The 27,280-nt window shown below is 33.0% G+C and overlaps 1 protein-coding gene across 2 annotated transcripts in view; it reads right to left on the bottom strand.

Annotated features, from left to right (window-relative positions):
* Nucleotides 1–27,280, bottom strand: part of GPBP1 (GC-rich promoter binding protein 1) — a 97,887-nt gene that overhangs the window by 18,697 nt on the left and 51,910 nt on the right. The window contains exons 4-7 of one of the 2 annotated variants that reach the window (XM_051990955.1): nucleotides 8,585–8,708; nucleotides 8,015–8,238; nucleotides 3,508–3,574; nucleotides 35–219 (exon numbers count right to left, since the gene is read on the bottom strand). In XM_051990955.1, the coding sequence (XP_051846915.1) occupies nucleotides 35–219; nucleotides 3,508–3,574; nucleotides 8,015–8,238; nucleotides 8,585–8,708 (600 nt within the window). Of the gene's footprint in view, nucleotides 1–34; nucleotides 220–1,654; nucleotides 1,791–3,507; nucleotides 3,575–8,014; nucleotides 8,239–8,584; nucleotides 8,709–27,280 lie in introns of those variants that run through there. The other variant, XM_051990961.1, reaches the window with a different exon arrangement.

Here is a 27,280-nt window from a genome sequence, read left to right as displayed (position 1 = left end):
GGGAAGAGAAAGACAAAACAAACAAAATCTTTACCTTTGTAGGTGGAGCAGCAGGTTTAGGGACTAATCCTTTATAAACACTTGGACCAGTTCCATTTTTAACTGGCTGAGAATGAAGATTTCCTACTGCAGGGAATCCAGATATCTGTAAATCTTTTGTACTACCTTTTTTAATGACCAGCATTCTTGGAGCTCTAGATTTAGGATTCAGAGGATATTCTGCATAAACAAATAATGAATTATAGTTATCTTTCCTTTCATCTTAAAATAAACCAACAATAACAAAATAAGAGCCCAATCACATTATTTTTGTGATAATAACTATTTAAAGTCTCATGTTTTTGGAGTAAATTAAACCACATATTCAATGGATGCTTAAAAACTAACATTACAATTGAATAAAAGTTATTTGATGTCAACAGATTTTATACTTTTCTGGTAACTATACAACATTTAGTATGGTGAGAAACCAACCATCATTATTAAAAAAAAAAAAATTTGAAACACTTATTAAAAAAACTCTGATCAATACAATAATTAACCAAGTTTCCAGACAACTGATAAAGAAAGAATGGACTAAATATAAAGAATGAGATACATTTATGGACATTACTAATAAAGAAATTTGTTTTGCTTGACTATGTTATAAGGATTTTGTGTTAAACAAAAGGAAAATAAATGCTTGTTAACTGAAAAAAAAAAATTTTAATTAGAAGGTGTAAATGTTAAATTTCATTCTTTATATTTTAGTCATTATCTTGAAAAAAATGTTTTCATTTTTAGACTACAATGAACTCTTGCAATCTATATACTTATATTCTTCTCTCTCAACCTATTTCCTTTGATTACCCTTGCCATGAAGTTGCGACCAGCAAACATCCTACTTCTAATTTTAAGAAAAAAAGAAACGATTGTGGTTACCGATAAGTATTGCCTCAAGCTCTCAAGAAAGTTTTCTGAAAGATTGCTACAATTGCCAGTAGCCTCAAATCAAGGAAAAAAACTATTCCTAAAGTTCAGAAGAACCAAGGCCCAGTTGTCACAATCTTCTTAAGTGAGGCATAACTTATTAGTTCATGAGGGAGAAAAGTATCTCTAATAAATTCTGTAAATCAAGTTCAGAGTAGTCTGTTTAAGAATACAAAGTGTAAGAAAGAAAGTATTAGGATTAGCTACATTTTAAATTTTGCTATATTATCATAGTGACTAGTTATTAACACAAGCGAACACACATAAAAGTTAAAAAAAATTTATGAAACAATGCTTAAGACCAACAAATGTTTCTTAATAAAAAAGAAACCACCAATTGCAACAATCACAAAAAGAGCTCTTCACAGATATTCCCAAATGTGTGTATTCCACTCTAATCTAAGCTCTTTATTCAAATCTCCCACCTCCAACTACAACATGAACTATTCCCTCCCTTTCACCTTATTTTATCTATACCCAGCCTCCCAACTTCCCTATGTCTGTTACCGGTACTTGGGTCATCAAAGCTCAAACCCCCAGTCACTTTCAATTATTATATCTCACCACACATAAAATAATTTCCTAAACCCTATTCTTTCTATTTTCACATCATCTCTGGATTTTCCTTCCCCTTTCTACTCACAGTGCTTTGCATTGATATTAATATAGTGAGCTACCAAATTACCTGTAGCAATAGATGGAAGGGGATATAACTTGAACAGTGGAAAAATCCAAAAACCACGTAAAATAAATTTTCTGTTACTCATAGGCAAATCAACCTTCAGGTAGGCTATATTATCTTGAACAAATCTCTCTCACATATTTATTCATTATTTGGTCAACAAACCTTTATCGATCCCCTACTATGGACAAGATAACTGTTCTGGGAATACAAAGATGAACAAAGGTGGTCAGTGTCCTGAAAAAGCTTATCATTTTAGTAGGAAAGACAGTTCATAAATAAATATAGCTATTAAAATAAAAATCTAACCTATTTACTTCATTAATAACTCAGATTACCAATATGTAGAATTTAATCCAATTATAACTGTTTTCTTGACATATAAACTTATTTACTTTACACACCAGTAAGTAATTTCAATCTACTCTAGGTGTCTTTGGGTGAAAAATTTGCATCAATTTTCAAGTACAACTGATTCCTAGAATGGAGGAGGGGGAAGAAGTTGTTAGGTGGAAAACTAAACAGCTTCTGAGTATTACGTTTTTGGAATATAACTATTATTTTGCCTGAAATGAATTTCTAAAAATTCAATACTTATATTCAAAGTATTCAAGAATGTACTCCTCCCACCAAAGCAAACAAATAATCAGAATTATTTTAAATTCCTCTTAGTGCAAATAATTGCAAATTGAAAATTTATCCCATTTTCTTTGCTTGGTTTTTGAATCACATTTTATTTGATCTTTACCTCCCTAATTATTCTTCATGTCTAACACAGTAACTAGTACTAACATAGCACTTTTAAGATTTTGCAAAGTGCTTTAAAGAATTACTTCATTTTACCCCTATAACAACTCTGAGAGGCAATTATCCATTGTTCTATCTAGCTGCCTCAATAATAAATATTATTTCACCATTTCTTAAGAAGTATCAACTTATAGTAGAAGAAACCAGTGCCAAAATTGGTGGTTAATCAGTTAACAATTAAAATTATCAAAATTAATCTGAAAACAGATCAAAAACATATAGGTAAAATTGAGTGCCCTCTCACTTTTCTTCACTCTTCTTCACTCTTCTCCATTAAACTGTCCCTCCAACATTTTCAGTTTTAATGTCTACAACACTGAATATTTTGGTATTTATATTTTTGACATTTTCTCCAAAGTCTTTTTGGCTTTTTGGCAAATCCAGAACTTCAATTTTCCACTTGACCTTACAAAGCACATTGCTTAATCATCAGAGGGGAAAATACATTATAGAAATCATACATAAAATACACCTAGCTTTCCCACATAGAATTTTATTTTCCCATTTCTTGAATACAAGGTTAGCCAATGGATACAACCAATAAAGTGATTGGTACTTGTAAACATTAAGAGCTAAGGCAAGGGGCAAAGTGAATAGTAAATATAATGCCTTTCTTACAAATAAAAATTATGCCTTCTCTCCTAAACTCTATTTCTACTAAAGGAACAATCAGTTTTTCAGGTTTACCACTTCTGAATTATTCTTGACTCTTCATAATCCATGTTATATATTCTGAGCTTCATTTTACAATTCTTTTAATTCTGGCCAAATCAGCTTTCTCTTCACAGTACTCCATCTCCATATACCCTTGGCCTTTTACTGGTGGTCTCAATATCACAGTTATAGGTCCATTCCTTCAATCCTTTTAGCTTTTAGTGTCTCATTTATTTCAAGTACCAATTTCTACATGAAGCATTTCCTGATTTCAATTATTGCTAATATTCTTCCTTCCATATCCATCTTATAAACAATTTTCCCCTTAGCTGCATTTTATTAAACAATATGTAAATACTATTTTATATTCCACATATAGAACACAAAATACTTACCCCATACACCTGCAGCTAAAGATTTATTCTGATTTGGCTCTCTCTCATATTCAGGATTTAAAGATGGCTGAAAGAAAAGTTTGTGCATTTAATAAATAGTGTTCAACTTCAAGACATAAATAAGAAAAAAAATCTAGTAAAAAAATTATTAAACTTTTTAAATTACTGATATGTTAGGTTACAATCAATTCCAAATTGCCAAAAGTCGATTATGCACAGTTGAGTGTAATACAGCAAAAAGGCCACTTGTTTTAAAAAACAAATCATACTCTGATGTTTACAATCTATGTGGCCTTGGTCAAATACCTTGACTTTCCTGGACTTGAGTTTCCTCGTCTATAAAATGGAATTAAACTAGATGTCCTCTAAAGATTCTTCTAACACTATCTTTTACCTGATGGTATTAATATCAACAGAGATCTAAAAGTATCATCTATTCCCTAGCTTCTTAAATTGAAGTTTGTGACCACATTTGGGGTCTCATAACTGAATATGAGAATCATAAAATGTAGATTTGTTTGATTTGCATACCTATTTTATATACCTATATGCCTAGCGTCATGTAAAAGTTTCTCAGCAAAAAGGGATTGAGAGAGCAAAATGTTTTAAAAAAGCCTTGATTTATTTAGTTAACATTATCACTATGCCCTTTCTTGGGATAAGAAGATAAAAGGCCTTTATTTCCCCAAACCAGAGAAAAACAACAAGTTTAGAACTCAGACTAATGTTTTATTTCAATCTTAAAACATTATCTACCCGACCTTAGGATAGAAAAGTGTACAAGGAAGAACTAAAATTCAAAAACTAGACTAGCTTATAATTCTTGAGTCAGATCTTCATATGTGGCCTTATTATGCTGAAACTAAATTACCAGAATATTCAAATATAAATGTTTTATAAATATGTTTGACATATCAATTATAACTTAAGTACCATTAAATATCATTTACTTCCTTATGCCATTTATGTATATACGCACATACATTTCCACTTTCAGTTTTAAACTGAGACCAAGGACTATGTTTTAATAAGTCTTTTGACTCTCCCATGATACCTTGTTCATAGGGATTCAACAAATTATCAAATGAATTAATGAAAAAAAGTCTACAAATAACTTTTTTCATCGGCAGCATTTTTGGATTACATAAGCAGCTGTTCCCACTGGCATAAAAAAAATCATTAGGGAATAAAGATAAACTCCCTTTATTAAAAAGTGCTTAGAACATCACAATAGATTTTTTTTAAATGAGTACACTGCTGCAAATTATACTTTTTATCTGTAGAAGCTGGGTATAGACAGTGACATTCTTTGAAGTAATTAAAAAAAGAAAATATAAATGCAATAAAAGATAAGAGGAATATTATGTATCCTGCCGTGTCAAAAATGCTGAATTTGGAATCAAAGGACTTATGTTCAAATCCAAGCTCTATCACTCATTACTTATAAAACATTGCACAAATGGCTTCATTTCTCTTGGGACAAAGCATTTCCCTTCACATACATAATTAGGGGGTTAGAATCGATGGCCTCTAATGTTTCTTCTAGCTATGTTCTATGATCCTATATAACTTTTGAGGTCCTTTCCAAGTCTGAATATACTGTCCTATGAACTTTTGTCTTTCCTCTAGCTCCTATATATTTAAAATATGCTTTATTGATTTTAATTAGGGGATTAAGATGCTTGAGATGGCAAGGATGGGAGTTGAAACACAACTGCTTGATGACAGGACAAAAAACAACATCAGCTACGGGCCAGCTCTCCAAACCTACAATGAAAACAGCACAAAATCAAAGATTTTCCATCACAGAGAATGACTATTATGTGGATAAAAGGGGAAGGAAAAGGAAAACAAAAACAAAAACAAAAACAAAACAACAACAACCAAAAAAACAACAACAACAACACAACAACACTCTTGTACTAGGTTTTTCATGTAATTTACAGAAATTATTATAAACTCACCAATAAAGCATTGGTTATAGGTTGTCATATGCTATTTACCTCATATTTTAATATAATGGGATTTTGGTTCTGAATAAATCTTGATGGAACTTTGGGACAAGCATTCCATAATTTCAACTATTCTCAGCCAAACCTGAATAATTGCAAACAAACGAGGCCCGTTTTCTTTTGAAAAGTTTGGAGTTTAGGGTTTATTGATCTTACACAACAATGGCCTATATAGTTATATCCTACAAACTAGTTTAGTTTCCTAAAAGAACTAAAATAATTTGAAATCTATAATCTTCACATAATAGTCTTATATTAATTTTTGGCAGGAGCTTTGGCAAAAAGCTAAATCTACAAACTCAGCATTATAAAGCAATATAAAATACTAACTTGATTAAATATTAGCCGGAAATTCAGTAAAAGAGATCAAGACTTCTAGCTAATGAATGATTTTTTTGGTGCAAATTTTTATTCTGATATATATTTTTGGATTTCCCCTATCAACTTTCAATAAGGCTAACTTGGAAGCATGCAAAATAGCAAGGAAAAGCTAGCCTGGAACTAACTATTTTTTCCCATGAATAATCCAAAAATAATTGAAAATTGATGTTATTCAGATAAGAATAATCAAAAAATAACTGAAAATTTTATTATAACTGGTCCCAAAAATAAAGACTAATTTAACAATTATTTTCAATAATATTTAAATAAATTTTAAGTATAGAAGTCAACTTTCATCTCATATTAAATTAAAAATAATATCTAAAAAACTATTAAGTTTGAAATGAGTAAGAATGTACTCCACAATTTTAAAATATTGCAAAAAAAAAAAAAAAAAAATACTTGCAAGTGGCAAAAATGTATTTTTTGAACCAATAAGATTGTAACAATCTTTCTCCTAAAAATGCAATTTTAATTCATCCTATTTCATGGTTGCGGTTTAGAAAAATTAGTAAATACTGGAAAATGGGGACCATGCATTGCTTTATATTACCAATGTTGTATTACAAAGATATTTAATCATTATTTTAATAATGTAACTCTTATTTGTACAGTTACACTTTGTTAGAATACATAAATATAAGATGAATGTCCTATTTATCTCCAATTATGTGAAATTGTTTCTTCCAATTAATGAAAATTATATTGATAACCTGAAGCCACAGAAACTGCCACTGCAGCACAGCATATCAAACAAATAGGACAAAAGTAGACAGAAGTCCAAATCTTCCCACTATGTCAGGGGAGAAACAAAAGGGCAATTAGAAGTATGTGAATGGGTAGATGAGCATAAAACTAACTCAGGCTATCAGTAGAGGCTCAAATACAAAGATATCAACTAGTGTTAATGGTTACTATGAAGATTAGGAGTCTTCCTACCACCTTAGAGCCAGGTTAGTTACTGCACAATGGTTTTGAAACAATTGGGAAATACTACCTCAACTATGAACTCTAGAAATTGCAAGAAACCCTACGATGACAGAATAGTCCTGGCTTAACCTGGCTCTCAGTATGATAAGATACTTAAGAGAATCTTGTTACATTCCTAAATGTGGTCTTTGTAGATTAGAAAAGTGAGCAGTCTACTTCTGTAAAGTCAATGAGGTAAGAACAAATATTGTTTTTCAGTAAAAGTTTTATTGTATTTTAAAATGCAAATACTATTCCTGGTCAACAGGTTAGCCCTGTTGTAGGTGATTATTTTAATTAAAAAATTTCTATAATTTTCCTTTTAAAATAAATCCTCTACCAGGTTAACCTGATGAGTGGTCAAAAATAAAAAGTTCTGGTCTTCTCTTTCCCTTCTCTTGGAATCTATTAGGGATGCTAGAGACCATTCTCTTATTTGATGAACAACAATGAGTTCATTTATTTACAGTCAGTAAAAGAGAGTATTCCTAAAACAAAGCTACATATTTTTTTTTCCAATAAATACATAAGTTCGTTGCAGTTAGAAAAAAATTCCTGATCAACAAAAATTTAAATAAAATCAATCTAAAAGTGGTTCCTCAAATAGTGCAAAAAGTGCAAAATTGAAAGTCACAGAATGCAAATAAATTATGAAACAATATGAATTAATAAAGAAGTTGAGTTTTCTTTTTTAAAAGAATTAACATTCATCTCCCTTTTCCCCCCATCCTTTTCACTATATCCTTTTGTTCTTTCAGCATAAATTATGCATATTTTTTGCAGTATGATTTTATTAATACTAGCAACTCCCTAATAGTTGCAAAACATTACAGTGAAATGAATTTAACTTATTAGACCAATAGTCAAAAGCTGAGGTGTACATAGCTTAAAAAAAAATAATAATAAACAAACAAATAAATAAATAAATAGAGCCCGGTAAATAAAAGGATTTTTAAGATAAAATTTTAAAAAGTAATAATAAGTGGTCAAATGACTAATACCTCTTACCTATATATGGAAAGGGTGATCCCTGTATAAGATGAGCTGTACTGGTGAAATCTCATGAAGTAGCTTGCATAATGGATAAAATGGCACTTGAAGAAACAATGAAATCTCGTTTTGTATTATAATTACAAGAAACTTACAAAATCCTCAGCCTCAAATTGTTTGCGTTCTTCCTTGTCTTCTTTTTTCCCAGTTTCATTGTCAGGGACATTGTTTTCATGCAGTCCTTGGCTTTTTCCAGAGTGGAAAGCACTGCTTCGAGAACGGGAACTTCCACCATGGTATCCCCCTCGATGATTTATGTTTTCAGTACCATTTCTTCCATGTGCACGCCATCCATTTTTTTCTTTCCTTCCAAAGTTTCCTACATTGGCAAAAACAAAATAAATGCTATAAGGATGACTTTGTAAAGACAAAGCAAAAAACTGTATATGAAAATATTACCAAACAAAATATTTAAAAGAGAAAAAAAAAAGGTTTTTGTTGTTTTTTGGGTTTTTTTTGCTGAGGCAATTGGGGTTAAGTGACTTGCCCAGAGTCACACAGCTAGGCAGTATTAAGTTTCTGAGGCCAGATTTGAACTCAGGTTGTCCTGACTTTTGGGCTGCTTCTCTGTCCACTGCACCATCTAGCTGCCCCTAAAAAAAGGAATTTTTTGAAAAAAATCAAACTAACTTTTTAAATATAAGAAGTCTTTAGAAAAACTTTACCTCCATTAGGACGTCCAATACCAGAATCAAAGCCATCTGAAGAGTTGTGTCGTCTACGATTTACATCATAACGATTCTCTGCCCACTGGAAGTTTTCAGAATGTTTTTCAAAATTCAGTGATGACTGAAAGAACATAAGATTGTAAGCATAAGTACAAGCACACTCCACTTTTACCCCATATAATTTTATAAGGCTTTTGAAAAAATGACCACTCTTTTAGGATTTTAACCTTTTAAAGTATTTTTGAGAATACAATAAGCATTTTATTACTACTATATTCCAAGAATTTTAAAAATTAGTATTAAATTATAACTGTTGTTTAACACTATTATTTACTGTTTTCTATCATTTTTTAAAATCAAAATGTTAAGCCCTTAATGAGGGAATTTAGAGTGAGTTCTTAAAATTTATCCATTGTCTAATCATAAATTTGTTAAATTATACTGGATGAAAAGAGTAATACTGCCACTTAGGAAATAATGGACAATTTGATGTACTTTTCTTTTAAACTTTATTTTCAAAGTGCTTTTACTTAATAAGAAATACAATTCCTAGAATTTCTTTGTTTGGGTTTTTTTTTTCCTTTTTAATTAATACAAACTGGTAATTTTGTACACACCTCTTTAGTCATTATCATAAACTTAAAGTTTCTCCCAGGTGCCAGAGTATCCAGAACAGCAAAAACCATAAAATTTTTTTTCCAATAGTCTCCACCATAACCACACTAAAAAACTTTAAATTTCTAGTACTAGCAAATATGCACACAGCCTTAACTATAGTGTGGGGGAAGAAGGGGAACAACATTCAGATCACAAATTTAGAGGATTGTCATCTAGTCCAACCTTCTGATTTTTACCAGTAACTGAGACAAAGGACAGGTTTATCTGGCCTATCCAAAATCATGTTGCAATAATATGCAGAGAAATAGTACAAATCCATGTCCTCAGACTCCAAACTCTTTTTACAATACAAAACAAAACTCTTCTTTATTTAAGTTTCCTATTCTACCAACACCATCTTCCTTTCACCTCTTTTTCTTAACTTCACAACTTAAAACACAACTATATAATTCCTTCTTTGTTCTTTTGAGAAAAAGGCAGCCCTTATCTTCATCAATATCAAAACCCCCAGCGCTTTCAATCTTTCTTTCATTTCCCTCTCTTATTATGGCCTGGATCCAAAAAAGCTTTACTTGACCCTCCCCATCTGTTTCTTCATTTTATAATTAATGCCTGAATAAGACCAATTGCACCAGTTGCCTTCATTTCCTAATAACTCCCTTTCTCAATTCTTTGTAATCTGGCTTTCTGATCCAAAGACCTTTTGTAATTTTTTATCTTGGCAACCATCTCTTTTTCCCAATAATTCTATCCAGGGGTTTTCTATGAAACCAGTCTGTCTCAGTTTTCTCCTATTCATTTGAACTCTTCCTCAATTTCCTTTGCTGGATCTTCATCCATCTCCCACCTATTAAGTCTAGATAATCTCCAAACTTTCCCCCCCAAGTCTTCTTGTTTTCTCTCTCTCTCTCTCTCTCTCTCTCTCTCTCTCTCTCTCTCTCTCACACACACACACACACACACACACACACACACACACCCCATCTTGTCAATTTCATCAACTTCTCTGAATTTTTATTATACTTTCATTTCTTTCCAAATCTCCAGTCCTCACTGGCCTGTATATATCTTTACAGGGGTTCTTCAAGACCATCTTTAAGTCAACATATACAATCAACTCATTATCTTTCAAGTTTCAATACTGCTATCAGGATGATCTGATCTCTGTGTGATCCTGAGCCAAATCACTTAATTTGCCTGCCTCAATTTCCTCAAACTATAAAAGGTGGATAACATCACCTATCTGGCAGAGATGTTACATGGAATAAATGAAGTAACATTTGTAAGTGCTTACAAAGTGCCACAAAAGCAATAGGCTTACTTATGTATATGCTTACTCTCTTCCCTTTCCCCTTCTCTTATTATAGTACAAGACACCTTTCCAAAGATAATGACGAATGCTGGAGGGGATGTAGGAAAACTGGAACACTAATATTTTGTTGGTGGACTTATGAACTGATCCAACTATTTTGAAGAGCAATTTGCATCTATGCCCAAAGGGGTATCAAACTGCATACCCTTTGATCCAGCAGTGTTTCTGTTCAATGAGACCATAAAGGAGGGAAAGGGATCCACTGTGCAAAATGTTTGTGGCAGCCCTTTTTGTAGTGGCAAGAAACTGAAAACTGAGTGGATCCCCCAGTTGGAGAATGGCTGAATAAGTTATGGTATATGAATATTCTGAATTATTATTGTTCTATAAGAAAGGATCAACAGGATGATTTCAAAGAGGCCTGGAAAGACTTACATGAACTGATGCTAAGTGAAATGAGCAGAACCAGGAGATCATTGTATATGGCAACAACAAGATTATACAATGATCAACTCTGATGGACATGGCTCTTTATAACAATGAGTGATTCAGGATAATTTCAATGGTTTTATGGTGAAAAGAGCTATCTATACCCAGAGAGAGGGCTGTGGGAACTGAATGTGGATCACAACATAGCATTTTTACTCTTTTTGTTGTTGTTTGCTTACATTTTGTTTTCTTTCTCATTTTTTTCCTTTTTGATATGATTTTTCTTGTACAGCAAGATAATTGTATAAATATGTATGCATATATTGGATTATTTGCCATCTAGGGGAAGAGGTGGGAGAAGGGGAAGGGAAGAAAATTTGGAAGACGAGGTTTTGCAAATGTCAATATTAGAAAATTATGCCTGTTTTGAAAATAAAAAAGCTTTAAAAAAAAAAAAAAAAAAAAAAAAGCCTTTCCAGATTTTCATCTTCTCCCAAAGATACTCCTCTCTTTCCTTTTGAAATTACTGTAATTTATATATGAAGATATGTAGTAAGTTACTCTCCAAGTCCCAAGAAGAATGTAAACTTATGGAAGGAACAGATTAGGTTTGTCTTTATATTCCTAGCATTTTACTTTGCAGAAGTAGCTGCACTAAATGTTTGAACTGATCAAAAGCATATTCTGATTCAAATGTTTTAAGTCTAAGAAACTGTGACTAAAATACTCTTAAAGGATAACAAGAGCATATATTTAGAATAAGAAGGGACCATAATCCAAACTTTTGATTTTAAAGACAAAGAAACTAAAATGATCTGAAGAAGTTTAGGGATATGTCTGGGATCACACAGCTACTTTAAATATGCATTTAAAGTAAGGGCTTCCTGATCATATGAGTCTAATACCCTATCCTGTAACAGCATGTTGTCTTTCTTCAATCTTCCTAAATTAGACCAAAGTTTCAATGACTTCTTGGACTTCTATCCTTTTAATTATCTAAAACAAACTTGTAGGAAGTAGGAAAGAACTAGAAGTCTTAAATCTCACATAGGAAGAAAACTTATTTGTACAAGCTAAATTTTTATATTTGTCTTCTTTACAAAGGTATGGGAAAATGGAAAAAAAGTAAGGTTGGACTAGTAAACAGACAAGTTTAAATAAAAAACAGTATCAGTTTAAAAGACTAAAATTTGTCTTCCCACAATTTTAATCAGAAACCAGGGAGTCACATTGCAATGAAGACTAACAATAATTATAAACTGTAAATCTTAAGACTTGTATGATAAAACATTCCTGCTTGTTATTTCTACCAGTAAAGCATCTTGAATGTTCCCCTACCCACCCACAAAAGGCTCAAAGTTATGACAGCCTATAAGTGGACCTGGAAAAAGAAAGGTAAAAATAAAAATGTGTAGTATGGCTAATAGTCAATCCCACAATTTAGGGAAGAGGAAAAAAAGCAAAATGCTACCCAGGATTTAAAATTAATAGGAAGCTCTCACAGATGTCACCAGGGAGTCAATCAAATTCACCATAGCCAATAAAATCAGTGAATATCAACAAAGATTAATAATTTTAAAAAGTAACTGTCTAAAATATCCAGTTCATTGTACAAATATAGCCTAAAGTAAAATTATCACAATTAAAGCAGTGTTTGCATTAAATATCTACAGCAGCAACTTTTTGGCTGCCAGCCATGTTTATACAAATAGAAAAGCAAAGCTGTGGGGAGTGTTACAAGCTGCTAAACTAGTGACAATTACCAAATAATAGATAGGCCAATAAAGAGCTTCACTTATCTCTTTACTTGGAAATCTTGGAAACAGAAATCTAGTTGTAATTGAGGAATACAGAAAACTGAAGGACATACACACTTTAACAGCCAATTCCTTTGATCAGTAGCATAGCAGTTTTTACTGAGTCAATCTGGGAGAATATCAATAGTGATTTTGTTCTTGGGTTGTTTTTTTAGGGGGGATAGGGAAAATTTGGTTGTTGGTTTTTTTTTTTCAGGGGGAGACAGACAAATGGAGAAAGCCCGAGAGGAAAGGAATCATTCCTAAATGAGGGACAGCTTCATTCTAAGTCAATTCCATGTACTTTATTTCTTGGCAGACAAGTTTAAATAAAAAACAGTATCAGTTTAAAAGACTAAATTTTGTCTTCCCACAATTCTAATCAGCCTCATCTCTCCGGTTCATCCAAAGAACTCTCAGTCATTTCCCTTACAGAGAAGTGAAATTTCTTATGTTTAAAAAAGGAGATAAGACAAGATAAGAGTAAAATCCAAATCGATGAAACACAAGGATATATGTCATAAAGGTAATCTGTGTCCTCAAAAAATTTATTAACAGTAACAACCCTATTGATATTACCTTTTTCTTCTTTGTCTACTACCAAAAAATCCCATAGTGATCAAACACTACCTATCATGTTTCCAAAATTTCTAAATCTATTCTTCCTTCTTTGTTAACCATGTCAAGAACTCTAGTCCCTGTCTTAATACAACTCCTTATAACATTGCACTATGATTCTAATCAATCTCTACCTAACTTTTTCTCCCCCCCTACTTGTAATGTATTCATGGACACTGACAACATTCTAATTTTTATTATTCACAGTTCTAACAGTCTCACCCCATTGTTCAAAAAGACCCTTCATTGGTTCCCTGTTTCCAAAGAAGCAAGTTAAAAGCCCTTTAAGAGCTTGGCGTTAAGGACCCTGAACAATCTAACATCTTGTGGTTCCAATATTAATATTAATTCAAACTATTTTCCACTTAAACTATGCTCCAATCTCAACATCTTGTTTTCTCTTACCTATCCAACACTGTATCCCCACACTATACTTTTGCCTATGTCTAGGTCATCTCTATCAAAATCTTTCTTATTTTAAGGTTTAGCTATGACAAGAGCTACTTTTCACAAAGTAGCCATCATCTTTATTGAGGATGGAGTGATCTTCCTTAGCCCATAAAGGAAGAAAAAAGGCTTCCAGTTAAAGTCAGAGGACCTGGATTCAAAACCTAAATCTGCCATTAAACCCAAAGTGAGTCATTTAACTTCTACTGGCCTCAATTATCTCAATTGCAAAATGAAGATGGTAGCATTAGAGAACCTCTAAGACACCTTCTAGATCTATATCTATGATTTATCATGAGAAAAATTTATCTCCCTTTTTATTCCACTATCATTACTATCTTAGATAAAATCCTCATCACTTCCTTATTACAGTTCTCATTTGTCTACAAGTAACTTCCCCTCTCCCAATTATTTATATACACCTCATAAACTGATCTTCTTGATACAGAGATCATCTTTCTACAGAAACATTTTAATTGATTCTCCATTCTGAGATAAGCAATGAATAAAATGTAAGCCCTAATTAGAAGCCAAAAGACAGGTGGGAAAGAGGGGAGGAAGGGTTAATTGAAAAAAAGAGCAAAATTAAAATTAATTATGAATTTTATAGTAAGTGTAATATAATTGAAATTTTTAAAATTCAATTTACATAAAAATGAAATATATTTCATCAGAATATACTCTAGAGCTGAGAGATCTCAGAATATTTAAATCCAATCTGGCCTCATGTGTTTAAATATACTCTTTACAACATGTAAAGTGTTACTTTCAGCCTTTGTTTGGAAGACCTGAGAAAAAATTTTATAACCTCCCTAAAAAATTCATTATAGTTCTAAAAAGCTCTTAAATTTTAGAAATTGATACTTTCATCACATTTCTAGATGATCATATATTTACCATATAATTACTAACTACAGGGGAACAGAAAAGAACAAATATTTATCATCTACTATATGGTAGCCACTGTACTGTGCTTTACAAATATCTCATTTGATCTCACAAAACTCTGTGAAGGTAGATGCTATTATAACCACCATTTTACATGAGGAAACTGAGTAGATTGAGGTTAAATAACTTGCTCAACACAAAACTAATTAATAAATGTCTTAAACTTGATTTGAAATCAGGTCTTTTTGACTCTAGGTACAGCACTCTACCCATTAATTGTCTCTTCAATTGCCTCTTAAGAAATTTCATTCATTTCTTGCCTATCTTATAACAGTAAAGGGCTACAATTGAGGGCACACAACATGAATGTGGAGTGGACCTAATTAATACTGAGCCTACCAATTGAAAAAGTCAACAATCCATGAGGCCAAGTCACCAATATAGTTGAAATGTAAGTAGTCAGCTGGATGGAAAAGAAAGACAAGAGAGCAGGATGAACTCGCTTCGGTCACTAGCTATGAGACCCTGAGAGCAAGCCATTTAACCTCTCTAGTTCTCAGTTTCTTCATCTATAAAATAAAGGAACTGGACTTGTGCCCCTGAGGTGTCTTCCATATTTAAATTTATTACAGAACAAAGCCAGGTACTTTTCACTATGGAAGGGGCCAGTATATGGCAGATATGAACAAAGAGATAGGTAGTGGATTGTAATCACTTGGTATAATTCCTTGGTCAGTTCACTTTGATCACATCTTATGACCACCTAGAGATTCATTGCATTTTGTCTGCAGTGACCAAGTTCAGAACCTAGTGGAACAATTCTTAATTCAAGAAGGAAGAATTTTTAGCAAGACTTTAGAGAATTATCTTTTGTTAGATGTGTCCAGATTTTTGGTTCAGAAAATACAGCTATACTTCTGCTAATGAGTTCTGTCACACCATTCTCGGCATGGCAACTCTATCTTCTGAAGCAATTCTCTCCTTTGCCAGAAAAACAGGGAATAAATAAAAACTTGGCAAAACCATCTCTGACAATTTACAGTAAAAGTCAATACTTTGAATTAAATCAAATAGACCTTTTCTGTCTTAAGAATTGTTCCCATTCTTTTTTATACTTTCTCCTTCTCCCCTCCTTTCTTACCATATCTCATTCTTTCCTTATTAAACTCAGTATAATAATATTTTTCAAATTATCTTCCATTTGGGGAGGATTCTAGGAAGATGGAGTAGGTTAGTAAATTTCAAGTTCTCCCAATTTCTCCCACAAAGAACAAATCTGCACCTCATAGAGAAGGTGTCCTCATGAAAAATCTAGAAGACAGGACAGAACAGGGCACACTGGGTGTGGCTGGAGCCTCAGTGAGAACCAAAGAAATTTTCACCTCCCAGACTGTAAGAAGAGTCAGAGTCTGAGTCCAGGAAGATTTGAATAAACCAACTGATTAGGAACACCAGGCCCAGTAGTGCAGCAGAGATACAGCCCTAGGTGAAAAGGAACCAGCACTTGGTGAGTTCAGAGACAGCAGGGCAGGTTTGCTGCAGGCACATGCAGAAGAGTGGAGCTCTTGGTTTGGGGTTCTGGGTCAGAGGAAAGAGCTGTAAGAAGCTCTGAGAAGCCCGAGACATCTCCCTCCCAACCCAGGATCACAGGTACTTATACTAATACTGCTTATTTTATAAATAAATAATAATAAAAATAAAAAATAAAAAAGGTGGGCAAGCAAAGAACAACAAACTCCACCACAGAAACTTATGATGAGAACAAGGAAGATTGGAGTTCATCTTCAGAGGATGACACATAAGTAAAAAAGCTTCTCTACCAAAGAGAAACGTGAATGGCTTCTTGCCCAAAGAGAATTTATCAAAGTAATTTAAAAATCAAATGAGAGACACTAAGGAAAAACTAATAAATAAAAAAAGAACATCCAAGAAAAACAATATTATTAAAAAAAAAAATTAACCAACTAGAAAAAGACGTACAGCATTTCAAAGACGAAAATAACTCTGAAAATTATAATTGGGCAAGGGGAAGTCAGTGAAGCTATGAGAGACCAAAAAATAACAAAACAGATTATAAAGAATGAAAAAAAATAGAACAGAATGTGAAACTTCTTTTAAGAAAAATGACACATCTGGAGAATAGATCAAGAAAAGAAAACAAGAATTGGATTGCCTGAAAGTTGTGACCCAAAAAAGGAACCTTGACACAATAATGCAAGAAATAATCCAAGAAAATTGTCCTGGAGTGGTAGAACACGAGGGGAAAGTAGAAATAGGAAAAATCCATACGGTTCACCATCTCAAGGAGAGCCTTTGTGGAAAACACATAGGAATATTATTGCAAAATTTCAAAAACTGCAGATCAAAGAGAAAATTTTGCAAGAAACAAGAAAAAAAAATTCAAATATGCTGGAACTACAATTAGAATTGTACAGGACTTAACAGCAGCCACAATAAAAGACCCCAGCTCCTGAAATCGTATCTACCAAAAATCAAAAGAACTAGGCCTGTGGCTAAAATTATCATATCCTGCAAAATTATCTATAATATTGAGCGTGAAAAAATGGACATTCTGAACTTTCAGATTTCCAGGACTTTCTATCAACCAAACCCTAACTTAATAGAAAAATGAACATATTAAGAGCCAGTATCAAAGAGCAATTTAAAAGAACTCAATATGGATAAATTGTTTTTTTACATGGGAATTTTATACCATATGTTTAAGATTGATATCAACAATACTACAGCTCAAAAGACAAATTGGGGCAGATTAATGGCAAAAATAGTAATTATGTCAAACAAATAAGATGCAGAGAAAGAAAAGACACAGAGGCATTAGAGGGGGAAGGAGGACTCGTAATTCTTAAAATCTATTCACATCGGGAATGGTTAAATAGACAATACTACATATATACTACGGTATACAACACACTCCAAAATCTATAAAGAAATAAAGGGGGAATGGATAAATGGGGAAGCTAAAAGTGAGGGAAGAAGGTTGGGGGAGGTAAAGTAATAGGAAGGCAAGTTAGAAGCAAAGGGTCAGCATGGATAAGAAAAGTAGGGGTGTGTGTGTGTGTGTGTGTGTGTGTGTATGTCCACATATGTAAATATAAATTAATTTTGCCACTAAGATTCATTAAGGGTTCCCCCCCCCCCCCCCCGCCCAAGGCAATTGGGGTTAAGTAACTTGCCCAGGATCACACAGCTAGTAAGTGTTAAGTGTCTGAGATCAAATTTGAACTCAAGTCATCCTGACTTCAGGAGTAGTGCAAGCCTATAATCAAAAGATAATTCACTTCGCTCTATTGGAATGCACTCAAATTGGACTTTAAGTACATTCCAAGAAATACTTTTTCAATCTTAATTAGCAAATGAAAAGAGTATGGAGCATATAACATCTTTCTTCCTCCAATACACAATGTTTTGTTTGTGGATAGCTTGGGTTTAGTTAATACAATCATATAATTGTGACCTCAGATAGGCCACAAACTGTAGGCCTCAAGTTACCTCTTGTATATAAAAAGGTGATTAAAAAAAAAAAAAATGGTATGGTGTTAATGAACTTTAAATATATGACTCCCTCCTACTACCCACTTCCTTCAAGATCTCCCCTTCTACCAATCATACTCAATTTCCCTATACTTAAGAAACATGCTTAGGTCTCCTCTACATCCCTCCCTTTCTTTATCTATTTGCCCCGCATTCCGGGGGGGGACCCCAATATTTTCCTTTGATCACGGTACTGAGATTTTATACAATCTTTCTTCCCTTTCAAAACTAAATTTTTACATTTCCACATATAATCCACTGATCATTCCCCACCTTGCTGTCTGATGCACTCTACTAACAATTACTTTAAAAATCATCAATAGTCTACTTTTAAAACCCAGTATTTTTCTCTTAACGCATACCTCCCATAATTCTTCTACAAGCAGATTGTCCTATTAAACTACCCTGTCTTTTCCCTGTAAGTTTTCTAACTTTGTTTTTTCCTAGTTCTTTCCCCTTTATTTCTGAACTGTTTCCTAAGGCCCCTTCTTCTCCAAGTTCAAAAGGCTGTTTTTAGTTGTTGGTGTTTTTTTTTTGTTGTTGTTATCTTTATATTAGAGCTTCTTAAGCATTTTTTTTTTTTACTGTTGTAGACTTCTTCCTGGTGAAAACTATGGCCCCTTATCAGAATAATATATTTACTTTTATTATAATTAATTTTTTGCTGAGACAATTGGGGTTAAGTGATTAGCCCAGGGTCACACAGCTAGGAAGAGTTAAGTGTTTGAAGCCAGATTTGAACTCAGGTCCTCCTAACTTCAGGGCTGGTGCTCTATCTATTGCACTACCTAGCTGTCCCCAGAATAATATTTTTAAAAGTATAAAATGAAATACATGTGGTTACAAAGGAAATCAATTACTTTATAAATAGAATTATCAAAAATACTCTTAAATTCATAGACTCCAATATAAAGAATTCTTGCTCTATATTATAATGCTATCTATAAAGGTAATCTTATACATTCCCAAGGCTTCAATGACCACATCTATGGGGATAATCTGAAAACCTCTACAGAACTTAAAAACAATCTTAACTTCAAAGCATCATTTCTAACTACTCATCACACCCCATTTCTAACTACTTCATCATTTCCCCATGCCCTCATCCTATACTATTCCTGGCCTGAATCCTCAAATAATCAACAAATTTAAGACTTAATACAGGAGTTATCTTTGACTTCATTTTCTCTCTCATCCCATACATTCCCATCAGATCCTTGAGGATTATCCCATTTTTATTTCAAGGATATTTGCTTATGCTCCTTTTCTGTTAATAGCCACCAACTTAGTTAAAAGTTCTTATTAACCTCTAATCTAGACTACTCTACAATGGGAGGTAGAAGTGGAGGGTAGTCAAACCAGTCTCACCACCTCCAATCTAGCTGACATATTGCAGCCAAAATAATCTTCCTAATCATATCTCATGCTAAATTTCACTTTCTAAAGAAAACTTCAATCATTTAACTACTTTAGCTAAAATTTGAATTCATGATTCTGTCATTCAAAGATTTCTTCAAATAAACTGTGTAATACAGCCCCCTGTGACATACAGATTAAATCAGAAAGCCTTCACTGACAAAGTTCATTAACTAGTAGGAGGGATAATTCAAATAACTTTAATGTCCAATATTAGATATGTGTAAATCTGAGAGGTGCTTACTAAATATTGTAAATTACATTACACTGGGAAGGAGGAAGAAGGTTGTTACTAAAAACATATGGAGATAGTGGAGTTACTTGTTTTTTGTTTTCTTTTATTTAAATAAGCAAAGTGTACAAACAAAACAAATTTCCATATTAGCCATATTCTACCAAGTGTATGTCTTCTTCTGAATTCTGAGCCCCTAACTTTTCTGTGAAAAGGTAAATTAGCATGTTTCATCATGTAACCTCAGGATCATTGTCAGAATTCTTAAATCTTTAAAAAATTGTCTTCACGTTATTACATAACGTGTTCTAGTCCTGCTTATTTCACTCTGCCCCTTTTCAAACAATTTTTCTATGTTTTTTCCCAAACTACTGCATTCTTTTCTTACAGTAGAATAATGGATTCATCACATTTCATCACTTTCACTGGCTGAATTGATCTAATTCTCAAATGAAGAGATTTCCACAGGGCTATGGGGTAAAGGCATTTAAGATTTAGGAGAACCTATCAACTCAGGTTCCAAGATGTTAAAGAACCATGTAAATGAACTGAGTAAGATTCTGTTATTCTTGTTTATGGTCACTTTACTATCTAAACAATCCAGAGCCAGCTAATTTCATTCTCAAAAAGCACAAGTTAGACAAATGATTTTTCAGATTTCTTTTGCACTTAACCCTACAAGGTCAAGGTCTAGCTAGAGATACTTGTTAGAGTTCTCTATGTACCATACATCTGAAATAACAGCGTAGGTAAGCATAACAGAAAGTTTTGCAACATGGTATAATAAATTTGTGAAAAGCTCAGCTACAATTCCACTCTCTGGTTCCTTTCTAGGGCTAAAATACAAACATCAGACAATCAAGTATTTTCAAAGAGACTGTTACGTGGTCAGTAATCAGGAAAAGAACTCAATTAGTTTTCACAAAATGGGTATAGGCGAGACTTATAAATACCTGGGCCATCTGCCAGAATATATAAATAGCTATACTATACAAACCACTTTTAATTAGAAAAAAGGAAGAGGAAGAGATTTTTTTTTGGACAGTCTTTTGACAGAAGATTGCACCAAAGTAGAAAAACAGACTGCTAAGCTAGAAGTCAAGAATATCTGAGTTCAAATGATGAATCTCTTAATTTCCAGGCTGTGTAACCCCTGTACAAATCACCTACAATCCTCTAAACCTCAGTCTTCTTCATTTATAAAGTGGGGTAAAGTAATATTACCTGTAGTATCTAACTTGTGAAAACTGTAGAGAAGAGTTGTCAGGAAAACATTAGCTCAAGTTTCTATTCTAACTTAAAAAAGCATTTAACTTCTGAGTATCCCTGAAACTAAAAGTGGTAGGGCAGTTGCTGATTTGCATTGATAGAAGGCATCTCCTCATTCAGGAAACATCTTTGTTGGTTTTACTGCCTCAGCAATACATTCTCCAAACACCTGCCAAAGTGCTTTTCCTAAGTCAGACCCCATATCCCCTGATATTTACTCCCCCCATCTCAATTAAAATTGGAGATTTCTTACTGCCTACAAATCAAATATCAAGTCTTTTGTTTTACATGTAAATCTCTTCACAACCTGGCTCCTTTTTACCTTGCCAGTTTCCTCGGACTGGCCTATTTGCTATGCCAGGTAGTCTCCACAATTCCCTTAAGAATAGTTTCTCTGCAACTCTTAACAGAATTTCTCTTCTTCCTTCAAAATTCAACTCAAATGCTACTTTCTGCAGACTACTCCCAGTTCCCTCAGCAATAAGTTACTTTCTATTTATTGTGCATCTATCTTCTGTACCTTTTTAATAGTAAAGATGTTTCCTTCATTCATAGTTAGGTGCTTAACAAATGATCACTCATTTCATCTAATCATCATATTAAATTCTTGTGAAGCTCAAATGAGAATCTCTTAAATACTTTGCAAACTTTACAATAATATATAAATATCAGTTATTATTAGGCTTCCATTTCTCTCTTGGAAAAATATCTTAAGTAGAAAAAATTTATGAAAATATATCCTGTTGATCATTATTCTTCAACAACAATACTATATGATGATCAGTTCTCTCTTCAACAATGAGATGATTCAAACGAATTCCAACTGTTCAGTAATAAAGAGAATCAGCTACACCCAGAGAGAAAACTATGGGAAATGACGGTAGACCACAACATAGCATTTCCCATTTTTGTTTTCCTTCTTGGGTTTTTTCTACCGTCGTTCTAGATTCAATTTTTCTTGTGCAGCAAGATAACTGTATAAATCTGTATACATATATTGTATTTAACATATACTTTAACATATTTAATATGTATTGGACTACCTGCCATCTAGAGGAGGGGGTGGGGGAGAGAAGGGAAAAAGTTGGAACAAAAGGTTTTGCAAGGATCAATGTTGAAAAACTACCTATGCATGTTTTGTAAATAAAAAGTTATAATAATAAAAAAAGAAAATATATCCTGTTAGTGAAGTTTATCTTACTATACTAAACAAAGAATATTAAGTTGGAAAAGCAGTTAGGTCAAGAAAGGTCCCTGGTTATATAAGTCTTTCACATATGTGAAAACAAATCAGCCCAATATTCCTAAAATAAAAACTAATACAGAACGTCCTCTCTTGACGTGTAGTTTAAAATTTCACCACATGATGGAGCTAAAACTCTATTTTTCTTCTGGGATCATTAATGATTTAAAAAAAATTTCAGTCCAAGTTTACATTATGACGACAAAAACAAAAGCATAAAATGTTAATTCTGCTGGAATAAGGAAATCAATCAGTAATGATACCTTTCTACTGTAGCATCTACTTATATATGATGGGGCATGGCTAACATGCAGTTAGCATTTCCTAATTTTGCTGTTCAATTCATTCACTCAATAAAAACTTTCTACTGCAAGGACCTAACAAATAAAACAGCATACCTTTGTTCTATTTAATCTGAATTCAACAAACACTGAGTCTCTACAAAGTTCAAGAGGGCAAGAAGGCAAGAAGACTCAAAAAATATAATAAAACATGAGAATGAGACTAAGCAAGAACTTTGGTACAAGGGTTCAAGAAAAATCTGAGAAGGGAAAAGATCACTTTCAACTAGTAATAAGGTAAAGCACTCACTGAACATTGTTTTTCCCTGAAATCTAAGATCCAGATATATTGGTCTTCTCAAAATTTCTCACACTCAACACTCCATGTCTTTGAATTGATCATCTCTCATTCCTAGATTGTACTCTCTCCTCTTCACTTCCACCTCAGAATTTCCTATTTCCTTCCATGAATGAACAAACATTTAATGCTTACTTTGTGCCAAGCCCTAGGATGTCAAACAGAAAAGAGAAGAAATAGTCCATATACCCAAGGAACTCAGGCTATAACCGGTGGAAACAACGCAATACATAAAAAAAATTCTGCTGCAGAACGTTCATCTTCAAGATGAATGAAAAGGCACAAAATAATATGGCTAGAACAGAGGGATAGATGAGAAAATCCAAAGGTCCACAAGTTCAGTGAGTTGTTCTGTTGTGATTCTGGGACATGAACAGGGTAAAGTGGGAGAGGAATGATGGGCCTTAAAGGACCAAAGATCAAAAAGGAAAGAGAAGATGGTTCAGGAACAGCTGGAGAAAAAGGGGAAAGAGGAAAATGTTAAGAGACGGCAGTGGGGGCAAAGGGGGTGGAGAAGCAAGCCAAATTTAGCTCAAACACTATCTTAGCTTCCAAGTCTTTCCTGGTTCCAATTGCTGGTATTCTCTCTTCCCTAAGTAGCTTGTTTTTATTTTGCAGATATTTGTATGATAAGTGCATATTTTCTCCTCCAACAGAATGAAAACTTCTGAGAGCAGACTGTTTCAATTTTGGTTTTGATTGGGGTTTTTTGTCTAGCATCTAGGCACACCTAACTAGCTCTCAGATCTAATTAGCTAGTCTGGTGCCTGACACACGTTAGGAGGGACCTGAGACATGCTTGTTGAATGATTTGACTGAAATTTCAGCTTCAATTAAGATAGCACTTTCTAACGCACCAGATTGTCTATGTTCAGAGCCAAAAGATTTGAGTTCAAAACCAAGCTCTATCACAAATTGTGACCTCAGATCAGTAGAACAAACTAGATAAGCAAGACTCAGAAACAATCAAAAGCAGATGGTAGCCACCATTCAATAAAATAAAATTTAAAAAACCATAAATTATCCTAATTTCAAAAACTTCAGGGAAATTGAAAAGTAGCTAGAAGAAATCATCTTTAAATCAACATCATATACTAAATACCAAAATAAGCTAATGAAAAACACAAAGTATCTTTCAGATCTACTAGAAGGGAGGGAAACACAGCAGGAACATTCTAGCTAATCAGGATAACAAGGACTAAACTAAACTTGTCCACCTAATTATCAGTTTCAGCATTATTATTTCAGAATAATAAATAAGACTTTGAGATGATGCAGAGGCTCACAGGATCACAGGTCTCCATCTATACTTAGAAGGGAACCTCAGAAACTATCAATCCAACTCTATCCTTTCACACAGGACAAAACCAAGAACTACCAAAGGGAAATGTACAATTCCAGAAGTACACTCAAGCACATAAAAATGCCGGAAATAGATCACTTAGGAGCAGCAGATTCTAATCTCTGACACAAATACTTACTGAGTAAACGGAGAAAATAAATTATGGGTTTTCTCACTTTTTTTTTTTTTTTAACCAATAAACACATACATTAAATTGTTAAACACGAAACTCTTAGATTCAGTCTATAGGGAACAACTGATTGCTTCCAAAAAGAAATTTAAATTATAATTATTGCATATTAGGAAGGTTAGTAGTGAAGAAGAATAACCTATAGAAAAGTTAGCAACTTCTACTGTGACAGATCTGTATGGTGGTATTATATTTACAAAGCACAGTACAAATATTATTGTCAAATAATAAGTGTCAAGAGACAGAATATGAACTCTGGTCTCCCGATTTAAATTCCAGAAGGTGAAATTACTAGACAGTTCTTAGCCAATTAATTTGACATGAGAGGCAAGCAAATAATGTGGAAAATGTGACCTTTGTTTGGGAGGTTCTGTTATTTATCATATATGCACGCCCTAAGAAGAACAATGACAAAAGAAAAGTTCCATATACACAAAATGTTTACAGGGGCATTTTTTGTAGAATCAAGTAACTTTAAACAAAATAGATGCTCACCAACTACCACTATGCTGCGAAACATCAAATATGAATAAATCTCAAGGAGTATGAAAGAATTATATGAAATTATGCCAAGTGAAATAACCAGTATCAGGAAAACACATTCAATGATTACAACAATATTAAGGGAAAAACAGCAATCAAAAGTGAAAGCTGTGTCAATATTATCAATACATAAGATCTGGCTCCAAAGAAGAAATATGAGAATGTATCTCAACCCTGTTCTTTGTGTTAAGTATGGAACACTTACGTGTAATGTCAGAATTTTTTTGATTTGTTATAGTATATTTATTTTTGTTTAAAAAAATTCTTTATTAGAAGAAATGGCTTTGTGCAAGGAAAGAAAGATACTTTTGAATGTCAGTTTAAAAGGATATCAATTTTTAAAAATGAACAATCTGCCTTTAAATTTCTCTAGAATGCAAAAAAAAATTAAAGGAGGTGGCTTTAGACAAAACTTTTAAAGGGGACAAAGATTCTTTTTTCTTCGATTTCCCTATAAAAATAAATTGCCCAGGAAAGTTTTTCAAAAAGGTGACAGAACTGGGAAAAGAAATTTTTTATGACTAGAAATGTGTAAATCTTCATAGCAGAAGTAACTGATGAAAGAAATAAAATCTAAGTTCATCTTTAGAAAGGTCTAAATTCCAGTGCTGTATTCAAATCCACTACTGCTGAAATGCAAGACAGTATTTACTTTTCTTTTCTCAGGCTTACTTCATTCAGAGAAAATTTCTTCTCCAAAAAAAGGAGAGTAAGGGGAGAAAATGGAAAGTACCTTTATCAAACAGCCTGCTACACCTACCAGGTACAATTAATATTAATTTCCTCAAGTTCAGAGATCTGAGTATTGATCTTGGGTCAAGCTTATAGACAATATAGTATAATAAAAAGAATACTACACTTTACATAAGAAAACCAAGATCTGAATCCCAGCTCTGCCATTTACAAACTGGACAACTAGAGAAATTGTTCCTGATCTGAAAAATGATTACTAATCTCTATTCTTGACACCATAAATTTGGTCTGAAATGCAACTTTGTTGGGAATAGGGGCAGAGATCAATAATACTAGGGGGAAAAAACTATGATGAAAGACTACTTCAAGAGACTAAAGATTCAACACAAGTCTTTGGAATCAGCAATCAATAAAAAAAAATTTATTAGAAATTTATTATTATGTCCCTACTATGTGCTAGACACTGTTGTTAAGTCTTGTAACACAAGGCCTTTTGTGTAACAGGCATCATACTGGAAAATGGAGATACAATATACAAAAAAAGAGACAATTTCTACTAATAAAGAACTTATATTCTAATTAGTAGACAAGCACATGTGCAAAAGTACATACCTACAGTACAACCTAAAGTGTACAAAATGACTACAAAAATATATATATGAGTAGTTAAAAGATGGTTTGGGAGGGAGAGTACTAGCAATTAGGGAAATCAGGGAAGATTTAATTCAAGTGTTAACTGAGCTGCATCTTCAAGACAGAAAGACTTCTATGAGGCTAAAGTATGGAAGTACTGCAGTTTAGAAAAGGGAGATGGAGTTCTGTGTGTGAGAATAGGAAAGAATAGTATGGCTTTGTTGCATAGTACAAATAGAAATGAAGCCCAATGAAGGTGGAAAGAGAAGGGAGGGTCATGTTGTATAAGCAAATGAGAGAACTTACTGAATTGGAATTTATCTTGGAAAATTATCTTGGCAACAGCATGAACTGCAATGATGAGACATGAAAAGAGACGGACATAATAATCTAGAAGAAAAGCTAATGAGAACCTGAACCAATTGGGTAGTTTTATGAATAAAAAGAAATGAACTAATATGAGAGATGTTGTAAAGATAGAAATGATAATATCTGGCAAATCACTGAATGTGTGGAGTGAGGAAATGAGAAATTAAGAATGATACTAAGATCATCAACTTGGGAAAATGATGATGCTTTAAGAGAAAGAAGAAAATTGTAGACAAGGGAAGGCATGGAGCAATAGTGAGAGGTTTTTTTAATTGACAATTTCAATGTAATTGGCTTCCTTTGTATTCCTATAAATTCTTATATATTTAAAAACCACTATTCTCCATTATTTAAATCTAATTTTACTGTATAAAAATTTTAATGTAATTTTGCTTATAGTGTTTCTGGATTTATTATGGCAGGCATACTTTTAAATAGTTTATACTGTTTAGAATTATTTTACA

This window comes from Antechinus flavipes, chromosome 1 (assembly GCF_016432865.1).
Source record: "Antechinus flavipes isolate AdamAnt ecotype Samford, QLD, Australia chromosome 1, AdamAnt_v2, whole genome shotgun sequence".
Classification (NCBI taxonomy): Eukaryota; Metazoa; Chordata; class Mammalia; order Dasyuromorphia; family Dasyuridae; genus Antechinus; species Antechinus flavipes.
The sequence above is the reverse complement of the archived record's forward strand: the minus strand, read 5'-3'. Positions and strand labels throughout refer to the sequence as shown.